The sequence below is a fragment of the Mus caroli genome, unplaced genomic scaffold (genome assembly GCF_978045245.1).
Source record: "Mus caroli unplaced genomic scaffold, Mus_caroli_1 scaffold_10, whole genome shotgun sequence".
NCBI classification, from domain to species: Eukaryota; Metazoa; Chordata; class Mammalia; order Rodentia; family Muridae; genus Mus; species Mus caroli.
Genome location: NW_028227265.1, coordinates 115,622,927 through 115,644,509, shown reverse-complemented (window position 1 = coordinate 115,644,509; position 21,583 = coordinate 115,622,927). Strand labels below are relative to the sequence as shown.

At 44.9% G+C, this 21,583-nt stretch overlaps 1 protein-coding gene across 1 annotated transcript; it reads left to right on the top strand.

Annotated features, from left to right (window-relative positions):
- The first annotated feature begins 1,991 nt into the window (after positions 1–1,991).
- On the top strand, positions 1,992–20,577 carry Upf3a (UPF3A regulator of nonsense mediated mRNA decay). The gene is made up of 9 exons (XM_021170866.3): positions 1,992–2,245; positions 2,531–2,637; positions 3,743–3,849; positions 13,514–13,612; positions 13,729–13,839; positions 17,188–17,243; positions 17,332–17,487; positions 18,379–18,479; positions 20,031–20,577. Exons 1-9 carry the CDS (start codon positions 2,045–2,047, stop codon positions 20,326–20,328), a joined length of 1,236 nt encoding a protein of 411 aa, XP_021026525.1. The 5' UTR covers positions 1,992–2,044; the 3' UTR covers positions 20,329–20,577.
- Positions 20,578–21,583: the final 1,006 nt, after the last annotated feature.

Genomic DNA, 21,583 nt, shown 5'->3' with positions numbered 1-21,583 from the left:
TAGTTTTCTGTTGCTGAGGTAAAATACTGACCAAAAGCAACTTGTGGAAGGAAGAGACTTCTAGCTCTCTGGTCACTGAGGGTCTCATCCCTCAGTGAGGGAAATCAGAGAAGAAATTCAAGTAGGAGTCTGGAGGCAAGAACTAGCAGGGCCACAGAGAATGCTTATTGGCTTTATTTATTACAAGCAAGGCCCACCTGCTGTGGGACCCTCTCATGTCCATTAGTCAAGAAACTGTTCCACAGGCCAATCTGATGAAAACAATGCCTCAACTCATGTTTCCTCTTCACAACCAAGTGACTATTTTGAGTCAAGCTGACATAAACTAACCAGCAGTTTACCAGACAGGTGAAAGGGTGTTGGGTCAGGCACACAGGAGGATAGTCAATGGCTTTATTAAGGGGGCAAAAACCAGCCCAAGATAATTTTGGCTCCAAGCTTGTAATGTTCCAACTTTCTTCCATTGTGAAGTTACTATTCATTGGCCTTGTACTATCTTAACAACTGGGTATGGGTTGGTTTTTCCTGACAACTCGTCTTCCACATTTTTATCAGCCTCTCAGACGTGTGTTTTCTTCCTAATAAGGTTAACAGGCCATCAGAACTTTTGGTTGGTGTAACTGGTTATTCCAAACTGAGCTGGTTCAAGTGATGGACTCAGTCCTAGCTTTCTTTGCAACATAAAATGCTGGAAAACCGCTCCTGCCCAGGCTTTTATAGTGTGAGACCCCGACTTAGACAGCTGGGCTAGAGGTTTAATTTTCCTAGTTCTAAGATTAGAACTATGTACTAGAAGGAGTGGGGAATGTGAGACCCCGACTTAGAGCGTTTCTCCCTGGAAGGTAAAGCCTCTGAATGTTCCCCAAGCTTGTTTTCCCTGATCTTTAAAAATACAGCTAGAAAGAAGCTCTTTGTTCTCTATAGCCAGCAAAAGATCTTTTTGTTTCTATACTGTACAACCGGAGATGCCTGCCTTCCTGTGCCAAGGACATGGAGATAGACTCTAGAGAGGAGGCTGCAGCTCACTCCCCCCCTCACCAGAAAGGAGCTGAAGCCAACTCTCCTCCCAACTCTCCTCCCAGCTCCTCCCAACTCCTCCCAATTCCTCAGCTAGCTGTTAAAAACCCCCTACTGTCACCACTGGGGTCGAACTCCCCTGCCCTGCACGGTGGAGGGACTTCGTCCTCAGCTAGCTGATAATAAAACCTCTTGCAGTTTGCATCAGGTGTGGTTTTCTCTCGGGACACTGGGGTGCTGGCCAGCTCATCCCGGGACTTGAGCGGAGGCCCAGCATCAGGGGCCTTACAATAGAATAGAGGCCTGTTTGACTCAGACCTAAACGGTTTTGAGTCTTTGGCTTATTTAAAACGTCACATTTCAGGAGTGCCACGATCGATTTCTGAAAACCTCTCATTCTCCTTTACCATTAACGTAGGGAGAAAGGTGCTATACAAAGTACAGCCAACGCGAGTAAGAAAAACTTGAGCACATGGGAAAACTGTATTGTTCGTATATCTGCTACAAATAAAATAAAATAAAAATAAAACGCCAGACGCCTTTAATCCCAGGAGGCAGAGGATCTCTGAGCTCCAGGAGAGCCAGGTCTACAGAGTGAGTTCCAGGACAATCACGGCTACACAAAGCCCTGTCTCAACAGAGAAAACGTGTAGGAGGGAGGCGGAGGGCAGAGTGGGGCGAGGAGAGCGACGGGTTTACTTTCGGTGCAGTCCCAGTGACTCCGGGTGGACCGGGGCTCCCAGTCCCCATCGCAGGTCAGCAGCGCACGGGACGTCCGGAGCGAGCATCTGCTCTCCGCGTGGCTGGCAGCACCGATCTCCTTCACCGTCGTCGCCGTCCTAGGTCATTCGCGGTCTTTTGAAAACTGCCAGGCTGCCCCCTACAGGCGCGGGGCAGCACTGGCACCGCCCCTTCCCTGTCAGGGCCGGGGAGGGGACACTGAACACCGAATGCCAAGGGAGGGGCTGCCTAGTCCTCGCGAGGCTTTGTTCTCGCGGAGGTGGCGGCGGCCGGCCGGCCGGTGGGGATGCGCTCGGAAGAGGGGGCCGGAGGCTTGGGCGCAGCCCTGGCTGCGCGGGGCCCGAGCTGGAGGGAGAAACTATCGAGCTCAGAGACCCACTGCCGCCGCGAATCGCCGCGGAAGGAGTCTGCGGCGCCGCCCGCCCCGACCCTAAGTGAGAGCGGGCCCGGCAAGCCTCGCGAGGAGAAGAGGACGGCCCTGAGCAAGGTGGGGGCGGGGCCCGCAAGTCTCGCGAGAGGACGGCTTCTGAGCCCCCCGGGTGGGCGGGGCGTGTTGCTCATCTCAGGGGCGAAGCCTAGTCTCCGAAGTGATGCGGGCTGTCGCGAGCGGGCTGGACTAGGATCAGCGAGTCGGGGTCGAGCTGGGCACCCGCGATGCCGGGGATCTGCGTCCCCGAGCTGGGAAGCCGCGGTCCCCCGGACTCCCGGGAGCCCCAGGCTGGGTGGGCGTGGCGGGCGGCAGCACCTGAGTGACACGCAACGGTCATCCCAGGTGGTCCTCCGGCGTCTGCCCCCGGGCCTCACCAAAGAGCAGCTGGAAGAGCAACTGCGCCCCCTGCCGGCGCACGATTACTTCGAGGTGGTGGCTGCGGACCTCAGGTGAGGGCTGCGGCGGGACACCCACCGGTGAAGGACGGAGGACCCCGCGGGCGCTCGCAGTTGCAGTCCCCTCCCAGCTGTCAGTGCACGCCCACGTTAGGAGCGGGCAAGTCACCTCGTCAGCCCGTTACCATGCCTTCCTCGGCGTAGCTTTTAATAAACTGTATAATGAGCAAAACCGGACTGCATCCCTTACACACGTTGAGTCAGGAGTGTTTTCGCTAGTGAGGGACCAGTAACTGAGCCCTGAGAAGTGGAATCTCTCATTGCTTGCACCACCACCCAGCCAGAAGGTTCCCTGCCTGTGGGGATGCGAGCAACGCAGGGCTGACCTAAGCAGCAGATGTCTGTGCCACAGGGATTCGTGGGTTTTCCACGATATTTATTTTTATATCCTTTTATGGTATTCTTTCTCATTTGTGTCATATACGCTTTCCTTTGGGATACCAATTTTGTTTTGTTATTTTTTTTAAGTCTATTCTAATGAAAATATGAATAATTAAATGGGTATCCTTTGAAAAACCGCAGGTGGTTTTCAGGTGGCTGAAGTTTAGAAAAACGGCTAAAAGAACAGTGTACAATTACTCGGTGTGCAGTTACGGTCCCAGCTTGTAACTTGCACCCTCTGTATGAACAACAGTTTTCTCTAAACTTCTATTCTTTGTGAAACGAAATGGAATCGTTCCTACCTGTGAAAAGAGTTGTGTTTGAGACGGGGAGAATGGTTTAGTCTTTCCTTGGTACGTGGTCTACCCATCCGAAAAGAAGTCACCGTACAGCATCTCATCCATGAAGGAGCCTAGACAAGTCTCGTTCTTGTTCAGATGTACCAGAAATGACTCTAAAGGTACCCATGGCATGGTGACTTCTGGAGTCTAGTATTTTAACCTTGGCTCTGTACAGAAGAGGCGGTCCTGAATAATTAAGGCTTCAGTTAATGGTTGCTTTATCTTTGGGGTGTTTTGTTTTTTGCTAAGGAATATCCAAATTGTTAAAATTTACTGAGATGTGATTCTCGGGCATGAAAAAGTATTTGCTTATTCATAGGAGATAAGGCAGAATCAGGGGCCGTCCGTTTTACTAACCACTGTTGCCTCGGTTTCAGCCTTTATCCTCATGTCTACTCCAGAGCATACATTAATTTTAGGAACCCTGATGACATCCTGCTGTTCAGAGACCGTTTTGACGGCTATATCTTCATTGGCAATAAAGGTCAGTGAGTTTCAGTTAACTTCTCACACACAGCTAAAATAAGGTCATAAACTCTTACTGTCACGTCATGTGCTGATGGAGCTTATAAACCAAAGCATCCCAGACCTTCCTCGAGATAAGAACGAGAGGGAGTGTGACCTTGCTGGAGAGTGAGTTCTCACAGGCTCCTTTTTCCAATAAATGAACCTTGCGTTCCAAAACTAAGTTATCTTACGATGTTTGATGAAAGTTTCCTGGGCTATATCATACACTTATATTTAGGCCAGGGATCCAGAGCACTGGCCATGATTGCCATTTCTTAACAGTGTGGTGGAGGGGCGAATGGTCATGAATATCAGCCATGGAGCCTGTGGCGCAGTCTCCCCTTCAGGGACTCTGCTCCTGAACTTTCTGGATCCGTTTCTTACGTTCCTCCTTCCCCGTCCCGTCCGACTGTCCTGTGTTACATTTTCTGCCTTTAAGGTTTGTAAACAGTCTATAGGAAGCTCTTTCTGCCCTCCCCAGCCATCCGTTTTCCATCCATCCCCCTCCCCCATACTGAACTGTGTTCCTTCTCCGTCAGGGCAACAAACAGAAGATCAGGTTGTAGTTTCTGTGAATGTCACGAGAGTTTAGTGCTCAGGCCATTTGGCATTCTAGTTCATTGGTAACTACTTTATTCAGATGGTCTTTTTTTTTATTGGTAAAATATACATAACAGAAGTCACCTCCCCCTCCTTCTTGAGATTGACTCTGTTTCTTAGGTCAGGCTGACCTTAAACCTCACTGATTAATTCTCCTGCCTCCTGAGGAATTCGTGGGTCCTTCCTTCCTTCTTTCTTTCTTTTGTGTGTAGTTCAGAATTATTAAAATTATTCATTTTATACAACCAGTCACCCAGAGTCTCTAATTGTTACATAACTGAAACTTTATTAATTAAACACTAGTGCTGGGCCCTCCCCCTCCTCCTCCCTCCAGCTCACTCCACTTTCTGTCTCTATGAATGTTATTACTCTGCATGCCCTGTATTAGCAGAGTCACACTATCTGTCTTCTTGGCTAGCTTCTCACTTAGCATAATGGCCTCCAGATTCTCGAATGTCATAACTGCAGAATTCCCTTCCTCTCAAGGCTGGAGAACATTCCCATAGGAATGTTTGTTCATTTTACCTATCCATCCGTATGTCAGTTGAGACTTGACTTGTTACAAGCTTTAGCCAAGGTAAACTCCCCTGGATATGCAGATGTGTCTCAGAGACCCTGTTCTCAGATTGGATATCTACCCAGAGGTAGACTTGGGGGTCAGGTGGTAGCGCTGCCCTCACAGAACAGACACCATCGTGCATTCCTAGTGACAGTAATGTACAAAAGCTACGACTGTTCCTCGTCCTCTCTAACGCGCTCTGTTTTGAGTTTTCATTGAAGTTGTTTGGTATCACATTATAGTAGCTGGCCTCGTGGGCTCAAGAATAAGAGCTCTCCTGGGATTCTTTTCTCTTGGGGATAGGAATTGTTCTTTGTTTTATTTTTGTTGTTGCTTTGATTTGGGTTAGATTGAGTTAACTTGAGTTTTGAGATGGTGTCAATAGAGTATCCCAGGTTTACCCTAACTTGAGTTCTTCCTGCCTCAGCCTCTCAAGGATTGGGATTATAGGTTATGTACTAACTAATATACCCAAACTTTTTGTGATTTAATTTTGTATTATCCAAAACATTTGCAATTAAACATTTTTTTATATTGCTGTTGGCTGTATGTAGACCAACTCTGAAGAGATATCACTGAAGTTCTTTGTCACTTTTTTTTCAATTAAAAAATTTTTATTTTCAGTAGCTAGAGAGGTGGCTCAACAGTTAAGAGCATCAGCTGTTCTTCCTGAGGTCCTGAGTTCAATTTGCAGCAACCACATGGTGGCTCACAACCATCTGTAAAGGGATCCAATGCCCTCTTCTGCCACACAGGTATACATGCAGATAGGGCACTCATGTACACTAAATAAGTCTTTTTAAAGAAACTTATTTTTGCTGAGCAGTGATTAAAAACATGCTTTTAATCCCAGTACTTAGGAGGTAGAGGCAGGCGGATTTCTGAGTTCGAGGCCAGCCTGGTCTACAGAGTGAGTTCCAGGACAGCCAAGACTACACAGAGAAACTCTGTCTCAAAAAAACAAAAAAAAAAAGAAGGGGGGTGGGGTGGCAGGAACATATACATATATAACGTTTATGTGTATATGTGTGTATGTGACATGTGTTGTAGCAGGGTTCAGCTGCCAGAAGAGGGGACTAGATCCCCTGAGCTGGAGTTGCAGGTGGTTGTGAGCTGCCCAGCGTGAGTGCTGGGAACCAAGCTCACGTCCTCGGGACAGACAGCAAGCGCTCCTCACCTGAAGCTGCCTGTCCAGCCTGTCGTTCCTGAACTAGGTTATTTACCTGGCACATTGAGGGTTTTCTTTTGCTTTGTTTTGTCTCACCTTGTACCCCAGGCTGACGCCAAACCTGCAGCAATCCTGCTGTGTCTCTCCCTCATAAATCCTGGAACCACAGGTACATGATAGCACTCCCAGACGTTTCCCGTTTCTTTTTTCACTTGGCTGGGTGGCTGCTGCGCTGCAGAAGTTCTCTGTGTACTCCGGGTGGCGCTCCCTTGCCAGCTGGATGGCTCTCCCAGTCCATAGATTGCCTTTTCACTCCGAGGATTGTGACTTTTGACGCAGCTGAGGTTTTGGTTTTGATGTAGTTCTGTTCACCTGTTCTTGCTTTAGTTGCCTATGTATGTGTTGTCACATCTAAGAGTTTGTGAATGTAGAGCTTTTATAGTTACTGGCTGTGTGTTTTGAGTTTGTTTTTAAGTTTGTGGCATTGGGTAAATGTCTAATTTCATTCTCTTGTGTGTGGCTGTCCAGGTTTCTCAGCACCATTAGTTGAAGTAGCCACTGGTTTCTATTAGATGATCTTAGCATTCTTGTCAAAGTGATTTGATCATATACCCAAGTGTTTTCTGTTGGCTCTCCATTGCGTTCCTTGGGGTGTTTGTCTGTTTTGTTCTAGTGCCACGCTATCTTGATTACCTTAGCTCTGTGGTAAGTTGTGGAGTCAGGACTTTGTCAGCTGCTGTGTGCTGCGGGAGCACCACCCCTGCCAGTCCTGTGCCTTCCACCTCCCCATTTTTGCTTATTTCTTAATTTTCTGAATTATACTTATTTATTTTATATACTGACAATTTTGGAATTTTGGTATCTTTTTTAAAAACAGAAATATTATAAGATGATATTGCTTATTGGGTTTAGTCTTGAGGTAAAGTGTTCCATGTGCTAGCTAAAGCCAATGAACAGATTCTTCCAGATCACCTTCCTCCCGTATAACATCCAAATCAGCGCCTACTGCTTCCATTTTTCATATTTTGTTTGAAACAAACCCAACATAGAACATAATATATGTCCTTTGAGCTCCCAAACCCTTTTTAGCCCTGTGTCTCTTTTAAGCAGAGTAAGTTCTTTAAGCAGACATAGATAGATAGACAGATAGATATCTGCTTAATATATAGCAGATATGTATATATATATATAGAGAGAGCAGATATATATTGTTGCGGCCCGCCCGCGGTCCACAACACGAACGGTTCACTGAGAATGGCAGTTCCCTGCAAAGAGAGGAATCTAGACGGGGCGGAAGAAACAATGGAGTCAAGACAAAACTCTGATCAAGACTCAATTTAATATTTCCAGACACTCAGTTTATAAAGGAAGGGGGAGGGAACCCAATTTCCCGCCAAGTAACTCAGGGTCCAGTAGCAGGACGAACACGTGTGTGCCTCCAGGCAGCAGAGGCAGGTTCCAGCAGTGGGCGTGGCAGGACGAATGAGCCGGTAGCTCCACCCTTGAGCAGGCAGGTTCCAGGCTGGGGGGAAGGGAGGCCACATTTCCCCCCATTAGATAACAAAACAAAAATAAAAAAGGGGGTGGCCTGTGGCAGAAAAATTATCTATGTTCAATAGTTCTGCCTGAGTTCCTAGGGCTAAAGAAAAAACCTATTTCCGTGGGATTCCCTAACTATTCTAATGGTAAACTGTATCTGGCTGAGACTGTCTTAAAAGCACTGACTGAAATACCAGCACTGGGCTGAAGGCTCTGACTTTATAATGCTAATTAGTGCTGAATAGGTAGCTACCTGTTTGCCTTTTAAGTAGGGCGTTGGAACCCTGGCTGAGTTTAGCTAAACAATTTTAGAATAACACTGAACTGATAATTATCCACAATTTTGGGTGAAAGGCAGGGGAACAGTGAGAAGAGATTAAGACTGGCTGGCTCCTAGTACAAGGCCAATTGGCTTTTTTATTTTTTTTTGGGTGGGAGGCAGTGAAGGGCCTGCTCTTACGACAGCAAGGTCTCCAATCTCTCTCCCCCCTATTAATTAAGTTTAAATAGGCAATGCTTAACAGAGGTGATCAAATGATTTTCTCATCCGTAGATGAGTGGGCCTTAACCTTGACTTGGGTGGACATTGGCCTGATTCCTCCCGTGAGCATTGTAAGGACTCACATCTGTGGCTCTTGGTATCTTTTGGGGAGGGGAGGCAGAGCCTTAAGTATTTTTAGTTTTTAGCTGGAGTCAGATACCAACCTCTTTCAAATCAGGTGTGTCGCACAGGGAACTCAGAAACGGTCAAACTGGACCTTCCCTCCGCAGTAATCTCCTGCGCCAAGCGGTACCCATACCGTATTCATATGATTATGAATCAGTATCGCAATTCTGAGTTATTGCGAGGTCTCTATATGAGACTTGTCAACCTCAGATTTAGCAAGGCCTAGACAAGAATTATGTCAGTATTAACACCATTAATTTTGGTTAAAATAGGAGCTGAAAGTCTTTCCTCTTCATCCCTGTTATTCCCAGTAGCCTGAGGAACTAAGGACACCTTGCAGTAACAGCAAGGGTGAAAAGCCAGAGGCCAGCTAAGGGACTAAGCCTATATCTATCAAAATAAGAACTAATCTTTGTAAATATATATGAAATTTCTACTTCCCTAGCTCTCCTGGTAAATCTAAATCTTATCTTAGACTGAAAAGCCACATGCTGGGATGTCCCTGGAAGGGAGATTAGCAGAACCACCTGTTTGCTCTTAGGGGCGGGGCGGAGAACCGGAGAATGTAGATTGACCTGCTTGAGAGAAGGAAGAATACTAAACAATGAGAGTGTAGCAATGTAAATTTTCTGTTTGGAGAAGTCAAGGTACTTTATTTAGATGCAAATTGTAAAGCTAAAGTTAATCTCCGCCTCTTGTAGGGGAATTGGCTCAGAGGAAACAGTGTTTTTTGAGAGCTTCCACTCCCAGCTCAAGAGGAATTTTAGTCTTTAGAATGATACTTACGAGGAGAGACAGAATCTGTGTCTACCTGACGAATTAATCTCTCTGGTAGCCACCGTGCTTCATCTTCATCTCGTGAAAAAACACAAACCGAGCCTCTTCCCCAGATTAGAACTGGATCTGGACCCTTCCATTTATTAGTCAGGGCGTCCTTCCATTTTACCAATGCATAAGAATTAGAAGTAACTGGGTGCCAGTGGCGTTCCGCTGCAGACTGACCTTTAATGTCAGTTTGCAAAAAGTTTAGGACAAATAAGGTAAAGGCGAGGTGAGCCTTTGGTGACCTTGGGGGAAACGCTCTGAATTAACTTTGCTAGGTAATTTAGAATATAGGAATCTCTAATAATTGAACTGAATATTAGACCAGTCTAAGATTGAGTTAGAATGGTTGGTCACACTGAAGAAGAGTGAAAAATCATTATGACTCTATTAAATGACTAATTTTACTAAGTCTGAATATACAGTCTCTGATGTACTATTGCCATAAAGTTAAAAGGCTAGAAGCTAGTCCAAACTGGAAAAATGACAAGCAAGGATGGATCTAAAACATGAATTTAATCTTTTAGTCCTTTTAATCAGGACACTGAGTTAACTTACCTGTCAGCTCAGCACACGAATTACCAATATGTTTCTGTAGAGTTCTGTGGAGAGAACCTGTTTTTCCCTTTCCTAATAAGGTAGCTGTTTTAGGATCAATCTATAAGCCAATAAGTAGATCCTTTTAAGATACTAAAAAGCATTTATTAAATTTGACATTTTAATTTCAAATTTTGAAAATAAAGGTATGTTTTAAATAGTGTGCATGGAAATGCACTAAATAGTATATATGGGGATACAATTTCTCTCTTTTGTCTTTTAAGAGGTTAAAGTTTAAAATTTTACAATATCTAACCTTTTGAATTAATAACTTTTTGGACAAAACATTTTAAATATTTGGCTGTAATGGGGCAGTGACTAATTGCACTTTCAATTATTTTTCTTAAGGAACGGTTGTAACTAGAAGGCTAGAAAAGTTATTAAGAGTCACACGTGCATAATTTATTTATTTATTAACTAAAAATATGTATAAGCAATTGTAAATTTGAGAATTAATAGTATCTGAGGGACGAACAATTTTAAGTAATTATGAGCTCAGAGATATAGCATTGACTATTAATATATAAATTAAGGTTTGATTGTTCAGCATTTTAAAACACCATCTACAGCACACAACCAGATTATTTGTGCTGGAATAGGGGCAACTGTGTGTCTTAAGACTCCGCTCCACAGCAGCTAGTTGGGCCCACGTGGGCTAACGATTGGCTGGGAGGATGAGAAAAATGACTTTACAATAATGTTTTTTCTGGCCAAAGAATTGTCTTGGACACAACCAATTTTTAATTACCAATTAACAACAATTATAAAAGCTTTTTTTTATTTTTTGTAAAACCTTTTGCAGCAAATCAAAACACCAAATAACAAAAGGATACTGTCTCTGAATCTTTTGGGTGAGAGCAAGGATTTAAGGTAAACTTCCCTTGAGAAGCATTAGTTAATAAAATACTTTCCACTTAGGAAACAATATATACTGAAAGATTAAAACTTTTGGCTTCTTGTAAAGAAGCAGAAACAATAAACATTTTTCTTACATAATGTAAAGCTATATTAGCCATACATAGAGGCAAAATTTTCTAGTGATTACCAGTTTACTAGAAGCAAAAATCTTTGAATTTAAGCATTATTTTAAACATCTGAATAGATCTGTAACACTGTTAAAAAGAAATTTTCTTGAACACAGGGAAAAACTTTTTTAGGCATTGTTTGCAAAACAAAAGAAAGTTCACAAGCCGCTCTGGGACTGCCCAGAGCCCTGTATTGACTCAAAGGTAAAATACTTTTTAATCTGAGCATTAATCTTAAATTTGCAATCAAACTGCAAGCTGCAGTCAATGGAACAATGGCAGTTTTAACCATAATTTTTAAGTTTTTGTGCAAGGTTAGGATAATATCTACAACTTTGGGAAAGCAAAACCTACGTTTAAAACAATTTATCACTGTTAAAATCAATATTAGAAGCATTACTATCATATTACGAAGTTTGGATATCAATTAATACCTATGAATACCTATTAAAGCAAGCTTTAACGCTTTAATAAAGAGGCATTGCTTTATATCTTATCTTAAATTTTACTATTTAGGATAGGAACCACATTAATCATTATCTAAACTAGAAATATCTTAAGAGACTCAGCCTCTAGGGCTGCCTTAGGCCACGTGTCGGAAGGACTCTAAACTTGAGTTATCAAATTTAACATTAACCATCTGTAGCAATGTAACAATTATTAATTTTAACCAACAACTTATGAGCTGAATGCGAAAACATGCAGAGCACATTTTTAATAAAGAACCAAATGAAGCAGTTAATTTTAGACCAATCAGAGAATATTAATCTTTGTAGCTACAATCATAGAATAAAAAAGCACTTTACCATTGTCAAACACATTAATCATGAACCATTTATCAGATTCGAAACTAAGAGGCTGTGTACTCGCTGCTTTTTCTTAAAACGAACATTTTTTCCATCAGGGGCCCTCCTGCCACGTGTCTGGTTTTTGGCTGAAACACGTGGCAGCTCTCGGCCTTGCAGATAAAGTTTTTTATACCGTTTTTATTATCCAACATAAAACATAGAACATTCATTCATACAGACTGGACACGAACATACATGAATTGAACACGAGAACAGATTGGTGCACCAGACATAAACAAGACACAAAATGGGGCAGAGTACTCCTGCTATTTGGGACAATTTTCTCTCTCATGATGCAGTTTTTATAACTGCGGCAATCCGCCTGTATTAATTTCCTTTTAATAAACCCTTTCCTTTCTCACACCCAACAATGTAGCTTTTTTCTAGCCACGGCCTACCGCCTGTGCCTAGCTCCTCTTAAGCTTCACTGCTGAACCTAAGTGAACCAGCGCTCGGGCTTAACGCTGTCTCAGCTTAGCCCATACCTTCTCCGGTATGAATTTCCTTTATCCTTAAGCAACTCCTGAAAACTAAACACAATCGCCTGATCCATGATTTTGAACCCTTCTTTCTTCCACCTAAGCAGTTTTCTAAAAAACTGCGGCACACCGCCTGTCTCCGTATCTAGTTCCGATTTACGAACTGCTGACCCCAAGCAGAACCAGTGTTGGGTCAGCACTGCTTCAAACTTGTTCGTATCCTACCGCATCCCCAGCAACACTCTACAAAACTGAATTTTTTTTTAGGCTAGCGCTAGCATGTGTACCTGTCCGTTGCTCCGATGCTCCTCCGATACGAAGATTCTTTCCTTTCTTGTGGAGCTCCACACAGCAGTCGTTTCTCTTAGCATCTCTCTGCCATTCTTCAGGTCCCAGTTCTGGCGCCAACTGTTGCGGCCCGCCCGCGGTCCACAACACGAACGGTTCACTGAGAATGGCAGTTCCCTGCAAAGAGAGGAATCTAGACGGGGCGGAAGAAACAATGGAGTCAAGACAAAACTCTGATCAAGACTCAATTTAATATTTCCAGACACTCAGTTTATAAAGGAAGGGGGAGGGAACCCAATTTCCCGCCAAGTAACTCAGGGTCCAGTAGCAGGACGAACACGTGTGTGCCTCCAGGCAGCAGAGGCAGGTTCCAGCAGTGGGCGTGGCAGGACGAATGAGCCGGTAGCTCCACCCTTGAGCAGGCAGGTTCCAGGCTGGGGGGAAGGGAGGCCACAATATATATATTTATAAATCTTTAAATTAATTCTTTACATTTTATTTTGTGTGCATGTCTGAGTGTGTGTATGTATACTGTGTGTCCAGGTGTCCTCAGAAGTCAGAAGAGGGCATTGGATACCCAGGAACTGGGGTTATAGGTGTGTTTATGAGCCACCTAATGTGGCTCAACGACTGAGTTATCTCTCTAACACAAAACATTTTAACATTAAAATAGTTGATTGTAACTAAAAACATGACCGAAGGTACTCCATTCATACATTATTTGTAAGCAATAAGGAATAGTTGGGTTTACTGACCTGCACATTTATTTCTCCTTTGTTGCGTAAGCTGTTTTATGTTATGAGTCCCCTGATGATGGACCATGCCATGTACTGAGTGATGCTGTGAGTGAGTCCGGAGATGGTGGACCATGCCTTGTAGCGAGCACTGCTTCCTTCCCCCCACCACTCTCCTGGAAGCACGTTTGCATGTTTGGATCTGCAGCTTACCTTGTCTTAACTCCATGTCGATAGATTCGCCGTAAGATACTTGTTTCCCAAAGAGACTGTAGTAGAGTTCCATAGTGACACTTGGACATCTCTCCATACAAGGCCTGGAGTATCCTGCTGTGGTGGAGTTTGCTCCATTCCAGAAGATCGCCAAAAAGAAGCTGAAGAAAAAAGATGCCAAGACTGGAAGCATTGAAGATGGTGAGCCCTTTCCGACAGCTGAATTGTAACCAACAGATTCAGTACACTGAGCAAGCATTCCCTATAGCTGGAGAGGGGGATCCTGATTCGTTTATCCATTCCTTCATCTGTTACAGACCCAGAGTATAAACAGTTCCTCGAGTCGTACAGCCTGGAGGAGGAGAAAACCAGCGCTAGTCCCGAGACGCTGCTGGGAGAGATAGAAGCCAAGACGAGAGAGCTCCTGGGTCTGTTCTGCTCGTTTGTTTATTGAGACACTTTCTGATGGAGTATATATCTAATTCTCCTATTTTCAAGATGAGGGTAAAATTTCTTTCCATTACAGGCTTGATGGAAACAGTATTTTCTACTTTCAACAAAAAAGCGATAGCGCGGGGAAATATTTCCGAGCCTTTCTCAGCGAGACTCTGCTTCTGGGGTCCTGGCTAGACAGGGGCACACCCTTGGCTGCTCAGAGAGGAGACTTTGTTGCAGCAGAGTGACTGTCTTTGCAGAGCAGCTATGGTGGGGGGCCTTGGGAGCCTATAAACACAAGACATTTGGCTCATATATGAAGCTAGAAATCTTCTGAGGAAGCTAACCTGTCAATGCAAGCCCAGCTCGAGTCTAGCATCTGGTTAGAATCCCCATAGAACTTCTTCCTAAAATAATGTATTTTAGAAATGTTTGTCTCTTCAGAAAACTCACGAACAGACATGAAACCCCTTAGTTTAGTCTCAGACACCCCTGAATGTCCCATTTCCTGATGGCCTCAGTATTAAACCTCTCCTCCAGGGGCTGAAGAGATGGCTCATAGTTTAAGAGCATTGGTTGGTCTTCCAAAGGATCCAGGTTGGATTTCCAGCACCCAGTTGGCTACATATAGCCATTGCTAACTACACTCCCAGGGGATCCAGCGCCCTCTTCTGGCCTTTGTGTATATTACACACGTGATGCACAGACAAGCATGCAGGCAGAATATTCATACACATAACAGAACACAGCTCTTTTCCCAAGGCCTGCCATCCCTTACGTGTCCTGCTCACCTGCCTAGCATCTCCTATACAGTTAGTTGGTTTGTTGGTTTCCACATGAATTCCCTTCCCGATTTCCTCCCCCATGTCCACAGTGGAACTATATTTTCCTTTTGTAGTTGCAAAAAAGAGATGTTTAAAATTGAGTATATGGGGAATAAAGAGACCAGAGTCTGGAGCTCTGTAGGAACAGAACGTAAGCTCACGTGATTGGAGAGATGTAAGAAGCCCTGTGCTGAGACCTGACACCTGACTCCGCCCGGAAGGAGGGGGGTAACTCACTCCTCTCATTGCTCTGACCACAGTGCTGGTGAGTGCCAGGGTCTGACCGAGAGCTCTGGCTTCGCAGGGAAGGCTGTTGTAATATACTGAGCATGTTTTAGAAGTCAAATATGGACAGAAAGGAGGAGGATGGACTGATTAGTGTGGGGGCTCAGGGGCAGAAAGAACTAAAGACCAGGCTTAAGACGAGCAAGCGTGTGTTAATTGTGGCTTCCAGGAGTTCCAACTGGACCAGCCTAGGATTAGCTCTGAGACTTGGCACTTCATGGCCTCAGCAAACATCGTCACCTTGTTGAGCCTTGTAAACGTTTGTGACAGGTAATTAGGAGGAGAGGAGGAGTAAGTTAGTGTTACTAAACTTTATCTTGGGGTCCTTTGCTTTCCTAGTCTGATTCTGATAGCCAAAGTGTCTCTTTAAAATAAATTCCTTTCTGCCAGACTGCTTACCTCCATGAGCACAGCACCTGCCACGACGCGTGAGTACCCCTGAGCATCCCCACTCTCCCTAAGGCTGAGTCCCGTTTGGTCTCTAGCCAGGTGTCAAAGGTCCTCAGTGCCAACTTGCAGCAATATCCAGGATTCTTCCCAGCCCGTTCACTATGAGGTCTTAAAGGTCTGTTGGGCGGCCCAGCCCCACCATCTCACCGTGTGCTCACATTGGAGGGCTGTGAAGCTGCTCCCTCTGGGGACACCTGGAGGCCTCTGATACATGTGGGCACCTGACATCCCAAACAGACATGAGGGGTGGGACGTAGGAAAGGTGGCATTCAGGGTCAAGTGTGGAAATGTACTTCCAGTGAGAGATGAGTGGTGGATTTTTCTGTTTGTTTGGTTTGGATTTGGGTCAGCAGTGCCATCTGCAATCATTTCTAAGCTTTAGATTGAATAGCTCTTGCCTGAAATGATTAAGACCAGAAGTGTTCTGTTTGGGGCTTTGGAATATTTGTGTTTGTGTGTGTGTGTTTGTGCACGCGCATGCACATCTATGTATGTGAGTGTGTGTGTGTGTATAATGCCACCCAAGTCTAAAGATAGCAGTTGTGTTTTCTGTGTATTTTAAACACAGTTAGAAGGCAGGTGTATACCACATGTGCAGTGTGTTTCTGTGCTGAGGGCATTTCAGACTTTGGACTTTTGAGTTAGGTTGGCGTACATTAAAGACATTGTAGTATTGGGGCTGGGGAGATGGCACAGTGCTTAGAGGGCTTGTTGATCTGCAGAGGACCTGACCAGTTCCCGCACAGCAGCTCACTGCCGTTACTAACTTCAGTTTCAGGGAATCGACAGCCTGTACTGACCACCACAGGCACCAGGCATAAACATACCATACATGCAGATAAAATAAAATAAATCTTTAAAAAAAAACCTCAACAGTGGAAAAGCAAAACATTCTGAAAATACATATAGCATCATAAGTGTGTAAATGTTACTTCTGATTCTTCACAAGTATGAAAATAAATGAGTAACATTTGAGAAGCTTAAGATATCACACATACACATTTTTTTGCCAAGTATGTGGGCAATGTCCTATGACCTTTTTTTTTTTAAAGATTTATTTATTTATTATATGTAAGTACACTGTAGCTGTCTTCAGACACTCCAGAAGAGGGCGCCAGATCTCGTTACAGATGGTTGTGAGCCACCATGTGGTTGCTGGGATTAGAACTCTGGACCTTCGGAAGAGCAGTCGGGTGCTCTTACCCACTGAGCCATCTCTCCAGCCCCGTCTTATGACCTTTTTAAAGAAAACATGTCATGTGTCTTTTTGTTCACTGTTAAGTTGCCTATGGCTCTGTAAATATCCACATACCCGTATTCCTCCCTATAAAGAGCCGTAATTAAACTCACTAGGTCACAAAAACAAAAACAGAAAAGCCCCACACCACAGAGGTGGACATGGGAGGAAGAGGGTTAGTTGGGAAGAGAAAGCTCAGCAGGAGAGAGAGGGCTCATGGGTAGGTCATGGAGCATAAATGTGATCAAAATACATTATTTATGTGTATGAAAATGTCATAATGACCCGTTATTATGTATAACTGACATATGCTAATAAAAACTTAGAGAGTGGCAAGAAGTCAAGTGTATCCAGAATTGTCAGTACCTACAAATTACTTGAATTTGTAACAGAATAAGAATGTCCCCAGGTGCAGTGCATACTCACATACACTTTAAAGATAATATTCTTCCCCTAATTATTTTAATGTTAAATTGGAAAAAAGAACTTAAGATAAACTCAGCTTACAAGTTATATGTAATGTATTATAATTTTTTTTTCTTTAGCCAGAAGGACCACCCCTCTTTTGGAATATATTAAAAATAGAAAATTAGAAAAGCAGGTAGGTAACATTTGTACCTGGTGGGCATCTGTCCTGTACCTGTTGTTTCTAACACGAAACTTACATATGTGTTTGGCTCTACCTTCAGAGACTCCGGGAAGAAAAACGCGAGGAGCGGAGGAGGAGGGAGCTAGAAAAGAAGCGTCTGCGGGAAGAAGAGAAAAGGAAGAGGAGAGAAGAGGACCGCTGTAAGAGGAAGGAGGCGGAGAAGCACAAGAGAGCGGAGAAGGATGTGAGGATCAAGGTGACTGCGGAAACAGTGTTATCCATCATTAAGTGTTACAGTCGTAACGCCACTCAAGTGTCTACACCACTGAAGTATCGTAACTCTGTAATTCATCGAGCGTTGTCAGTTAACTATAACCCTTTATCACAGTTCCTTCCATCCATTCTATAACAACAGCTTCAAACATCCCCGTGAGCTCAGGTATCCTCAGTACCTCAGGACTAGGACAAGGCATTCGGGACTCAGCACCAGGCAGCACCCATGGGTCTCACGCTCATGTCCAGCTTTTCCCATGGCTGATACATTTATGTATGTACATTGAAGAGTTTTTTTCAAAATTGGAATTGGAATCAGCCTTGCTTAGGACCTTTTAAAGCTGGGATTTCATCTCACTCCACAGAGGGTTTAAGATGCCTTATTGGGCCGGGCGTGGTGGCGCACGCCTTTAATCCCAGCACTCGGGAGGCAGAGGCAGGCGGATTTCTGAGTTCGAGGCCAGCCTGGTCTACAAAGTGAGTTCCAGGACAGCCAAGGCTATACAGAAAAACCCTGTCTCGAAAAACCAAAAAAAAAAAAAAAAAAAAAAATGCCTTATTGGAGTTCTGAAGAAACACACAATATAAAGAAAGGATCAACCATCATTAAGTGTTACTTTTGATATGTATGGGCCATGTCCGTGGTTAGCAAAGTCTGTATGTATGTGCAACACATGTGTGTCTGGTACCAGTAGAAGCCCGAAGAGGACACTGAGTCCCCTGGAACTGGAGGTAACTGTGGTTGTAAGCTATGGTGTGGGTGAGAGGAACCCAGTCCAGGGGCTCTCGATGAGCAGCAAATGCCCTCAGCCTCTGAGCCACAGTAAGACATCATACAGTAGCAGTAATCCGTGTTAATGTTACAATTTCTCAGCTTCTTAAAAAACTGGAAACGGGAGAAGAAGTGACCACAGAGAAACCCAAAGAAAGAGGTGAAGAGGTGGTAGCGAGCCAGCCGGAGACAGCTGGGGAGAGGTGAGCGCGCTCCTGTTGCAGTGACGTCCCCTGCCCCTGGTCTGCAGTCACAGTGGCAGTCCGGTGCTGCACACTTATATTGCCCTCAGAGTCGTGTGTCTCCTGCTGAGCACACCAGGAGTGTAGTGAGCACTGACCCAGAGCCCCAGTATCAGCCTAACAGGGAAGTCTCCTGCTCCTCCTTAACCGTCGCCTCTTTAGCATTTCCCTTGCCTTTTAAGACCTCCTTCCTGGGCTTAGGTCTCCAGGGTGTGCCGTCCAGTCCTTCTTCCTGTGTGAATTATGCCTGGTCAGTACTTTCCTTAGTGGTTGAGATGTCACACAGTTTTATTCCAGCTCCCCTGCATTCTGTCTGTGGTCACATTTCAGTGACCTGCAACAACAATTTCAGAGCTCCATCTTTTAGGGTTGGTCACTTCTGGATGTTTTTCTGTTTGTTTGTTTTTGTTGTTTTGTGGTGGAGCAATAGGCCTTAGGTATTATAATTCTTTTCCTTAGCTCTGTCTTCCGTTGGTCCTGCCTCTTTATCTTTACCTGCTCATGACATGGTTTCATGGAAGGGCTCAGCCACGAAGCTGGCAGGCATAGCTCCTCGCCCTGAGTATCTTGTCTGTCTGGGCTTGCCCAAACCAAGGCTTCTACTTGTTGGATTATCAGCTCCTCAGTCTTTAGCACCTTGGTCTGTGTTCTAGCATTGCAGTGTTGTGGGTTATGGTACAGCAGTGTCCTCACTTGTTCCCAAGCTTCCCACGTGGATAGCACTCAGAGGGTACGCGGTAGCTTGTGCCCATGGTTCAGAGAGGCAAAGACCTCAAGAACCAGATAAACAAGCATCTTGTCCACTGCTCACTTAACCTTTCCATTGTGTGAGTTAATCCAACTGGCACTAAAAGACTTCAGTTCATCTGGGCACCTAGGAATGCCACTCATTTAGCTAAGCTGTAACGTGCTGTCTTAGGGTTTTACTGCTGTGAACAGACACTATGACCAAGGCAACTCCTATAAAGGACACCATTTAATTGAGGCTGGCTGACAGGTTCAGAGGTTCAGTCCATTACTATCATGGCAGAAAACATGGCAGCATCCAGGTAGGCATGGTGCTGGAGATGGAGCAAGAGTTCTACATCTTGATCAGAGGCAGTCAGCAGAAATCTCAGCATCAGGCAGCTAGGAGGAGGGTCACGGCAGAGCCCACTCCCCTCACAGTGACACACCTGCTCCAACAAGGCCACACCTCCTCCATCAAGGCCACACCTCCTAATAGTGCTGCTCCCACCACACCTCCTTTGGAGAACTGAGAGGTAGGACAGTGTGTCCACATACCTTAGCGTTGTGTCATTGTATATATACTTGCCGTTCAGGTACCGTGGCAGATATCGTTTGTCCATCTTCTCTGTGTCTTCTGTTGAATATGTGAGCCCATGGCTGCGAACCTCAGCTCTGTAGCAATGGGCTCAATTCTCACACACCCCACTCAGGGTAGAAAGGAGACAGATAATAAGAAAGCCTCTTCCCTGCAGCTAGTTATTAACCATTTGTTTTGACTCACAGGCTTCAGGATGCCAGTGATAAAGAGCCAAGGGACAAGAGATCTCGAGAGAAAGACCCGGAAACTTCAAGATGTCATCCGGACACCTGCAGGAAGCACAGCAGTCATTCAGAGTTTGCCAGGTTCTCCAGAAGGAATGAAGACGAGGCAAAGTGGGGGAAAGGCTTCGCCCAGGACAGAGGGAAGAAGGGCCAGGATGGCAGTGTCCCCGTGGACGTGGCAGAGAGAAGCAGCAAGGAACACAAGGAGTATGACAGCCTGGGGCCAAGAAAGGATCGCCTGGGACACAAGGCCCAGTAGACCACGGGCCATCGTCCCTGTTGATGTGCTCTGCAGCCACACAGCCATGTTCCCCGGGTAGAAATCCTTACGAAGCCAGATAAGAACAATCTGCCTTGTGTTTGTAGGTCTAGAGTTGTACTCTGTCTATGTCAGCCCATGTGGGCTGAATTGCAAAGTCCATACCTTCTAGAGTGTTCTTGCTCATCTGGGATGCACTAAACTTGGAACTAAATTCAGAATAAAACATTCCATCATCTTTTTAAAGAATCAGGGTTTTTGTTTTTATTTTTGTTTTTTTGTTTTTTCGAGACAGGGTTTCTCTGTATAGCCCTGGCTGTCCTGGAACTCATTTTGTAGACCAGGCTGGCTTTGAACTCAGAAATCTGACTGCCTCTGCCTCCCAAGTGCTGGGATTAAAGGTGTGTGCCACCACCACCTGGCTCTAAGAATCAGGTTTTTATCTACCTGGAAAAACTGGTTAGCATAAGTCATTTACTGGAGATGAATATTGTAAAATGCAGCCTTAAGATCACAAGGGAAGGTGCTGGAGAGATGGTTCAGTGGTTAAGAGCACTGACTGCTCTTCCTGAGGTCCTGAGTTCAATCCCCAGCAACCACATGGTGGTTCACAACCATCTGTAATGGGATCCGATGTCCTCTTCTGGTGTGTCTGAAGACAACAGTGTACTCACATACATAAAATAAATAAATCTTGAAAAAAAAAGGTGCTAAAGGAAAGAGCATCTTGTGGCGCTTTCTTTGATGAGTCAGCTCTGCCTAAGTGTGAATACAGCAAGAGGTCCTTGAGACCAGAACAGATGTCCCTTCAGAAGTGGCGAGGTCACTTTTGTTCTGTCACAATTTCCCAGAGACACATTCAGGGTAGCACTACGAGTGGGGCCATTTCTAGGCTGCTCCTCACTGGTAAGCCAACAATCTGGGAGCCAAGAATCGACTGGGGGGTTGGGGGGAAGACTCAGATAAACAGAGGGCCGCCATGCTGGAAGTTAAGGGGGCATCATCCCCAAAAGCTTGTCTTAGGGAACTCAGGCTTTTGTGGGCAAGGAAAGGAGGGACAGTGAGGTAGTGGGTGGGAAGGCTGCTGCTAAGCGGGATCATAGCCATGCAATATGTGTCTTGATATTTTGTCTCAGGGCCAGAACATCTTCCATGTTGTGAAGTTCTCCAAAGGTAGCCAGTGTTCTCTACTTGGGATACTTCAGAAGGAAGATTTCTTGGCAGTTAATGTCATAATCACTTAGCTGTAATGTCT

Coding starts and splice junctions, on each gene's coding strand:
- Upf3a (XM_021170866.3), top strand. CDS start 2,045: ATGCGCTCGGAAGAGGGGGCCGGAGGCTTGGGCGCAGCCCTGGCTGCG. Junction 17,488..18,378: donor AGAAGGATGTGAGGATCAAG/GTGACTGCGGAA, acceptor ACAATTTCTCAG/CTTCTTAAAAAACTGGAAAC. Junction 18,480..20,030: donor CCGGAGACAGCTGGGGAGAG/GTGAGCGCGCTC, acceptor TTTGACTCACAG/GCTTCAGGATGCCAGTGATA.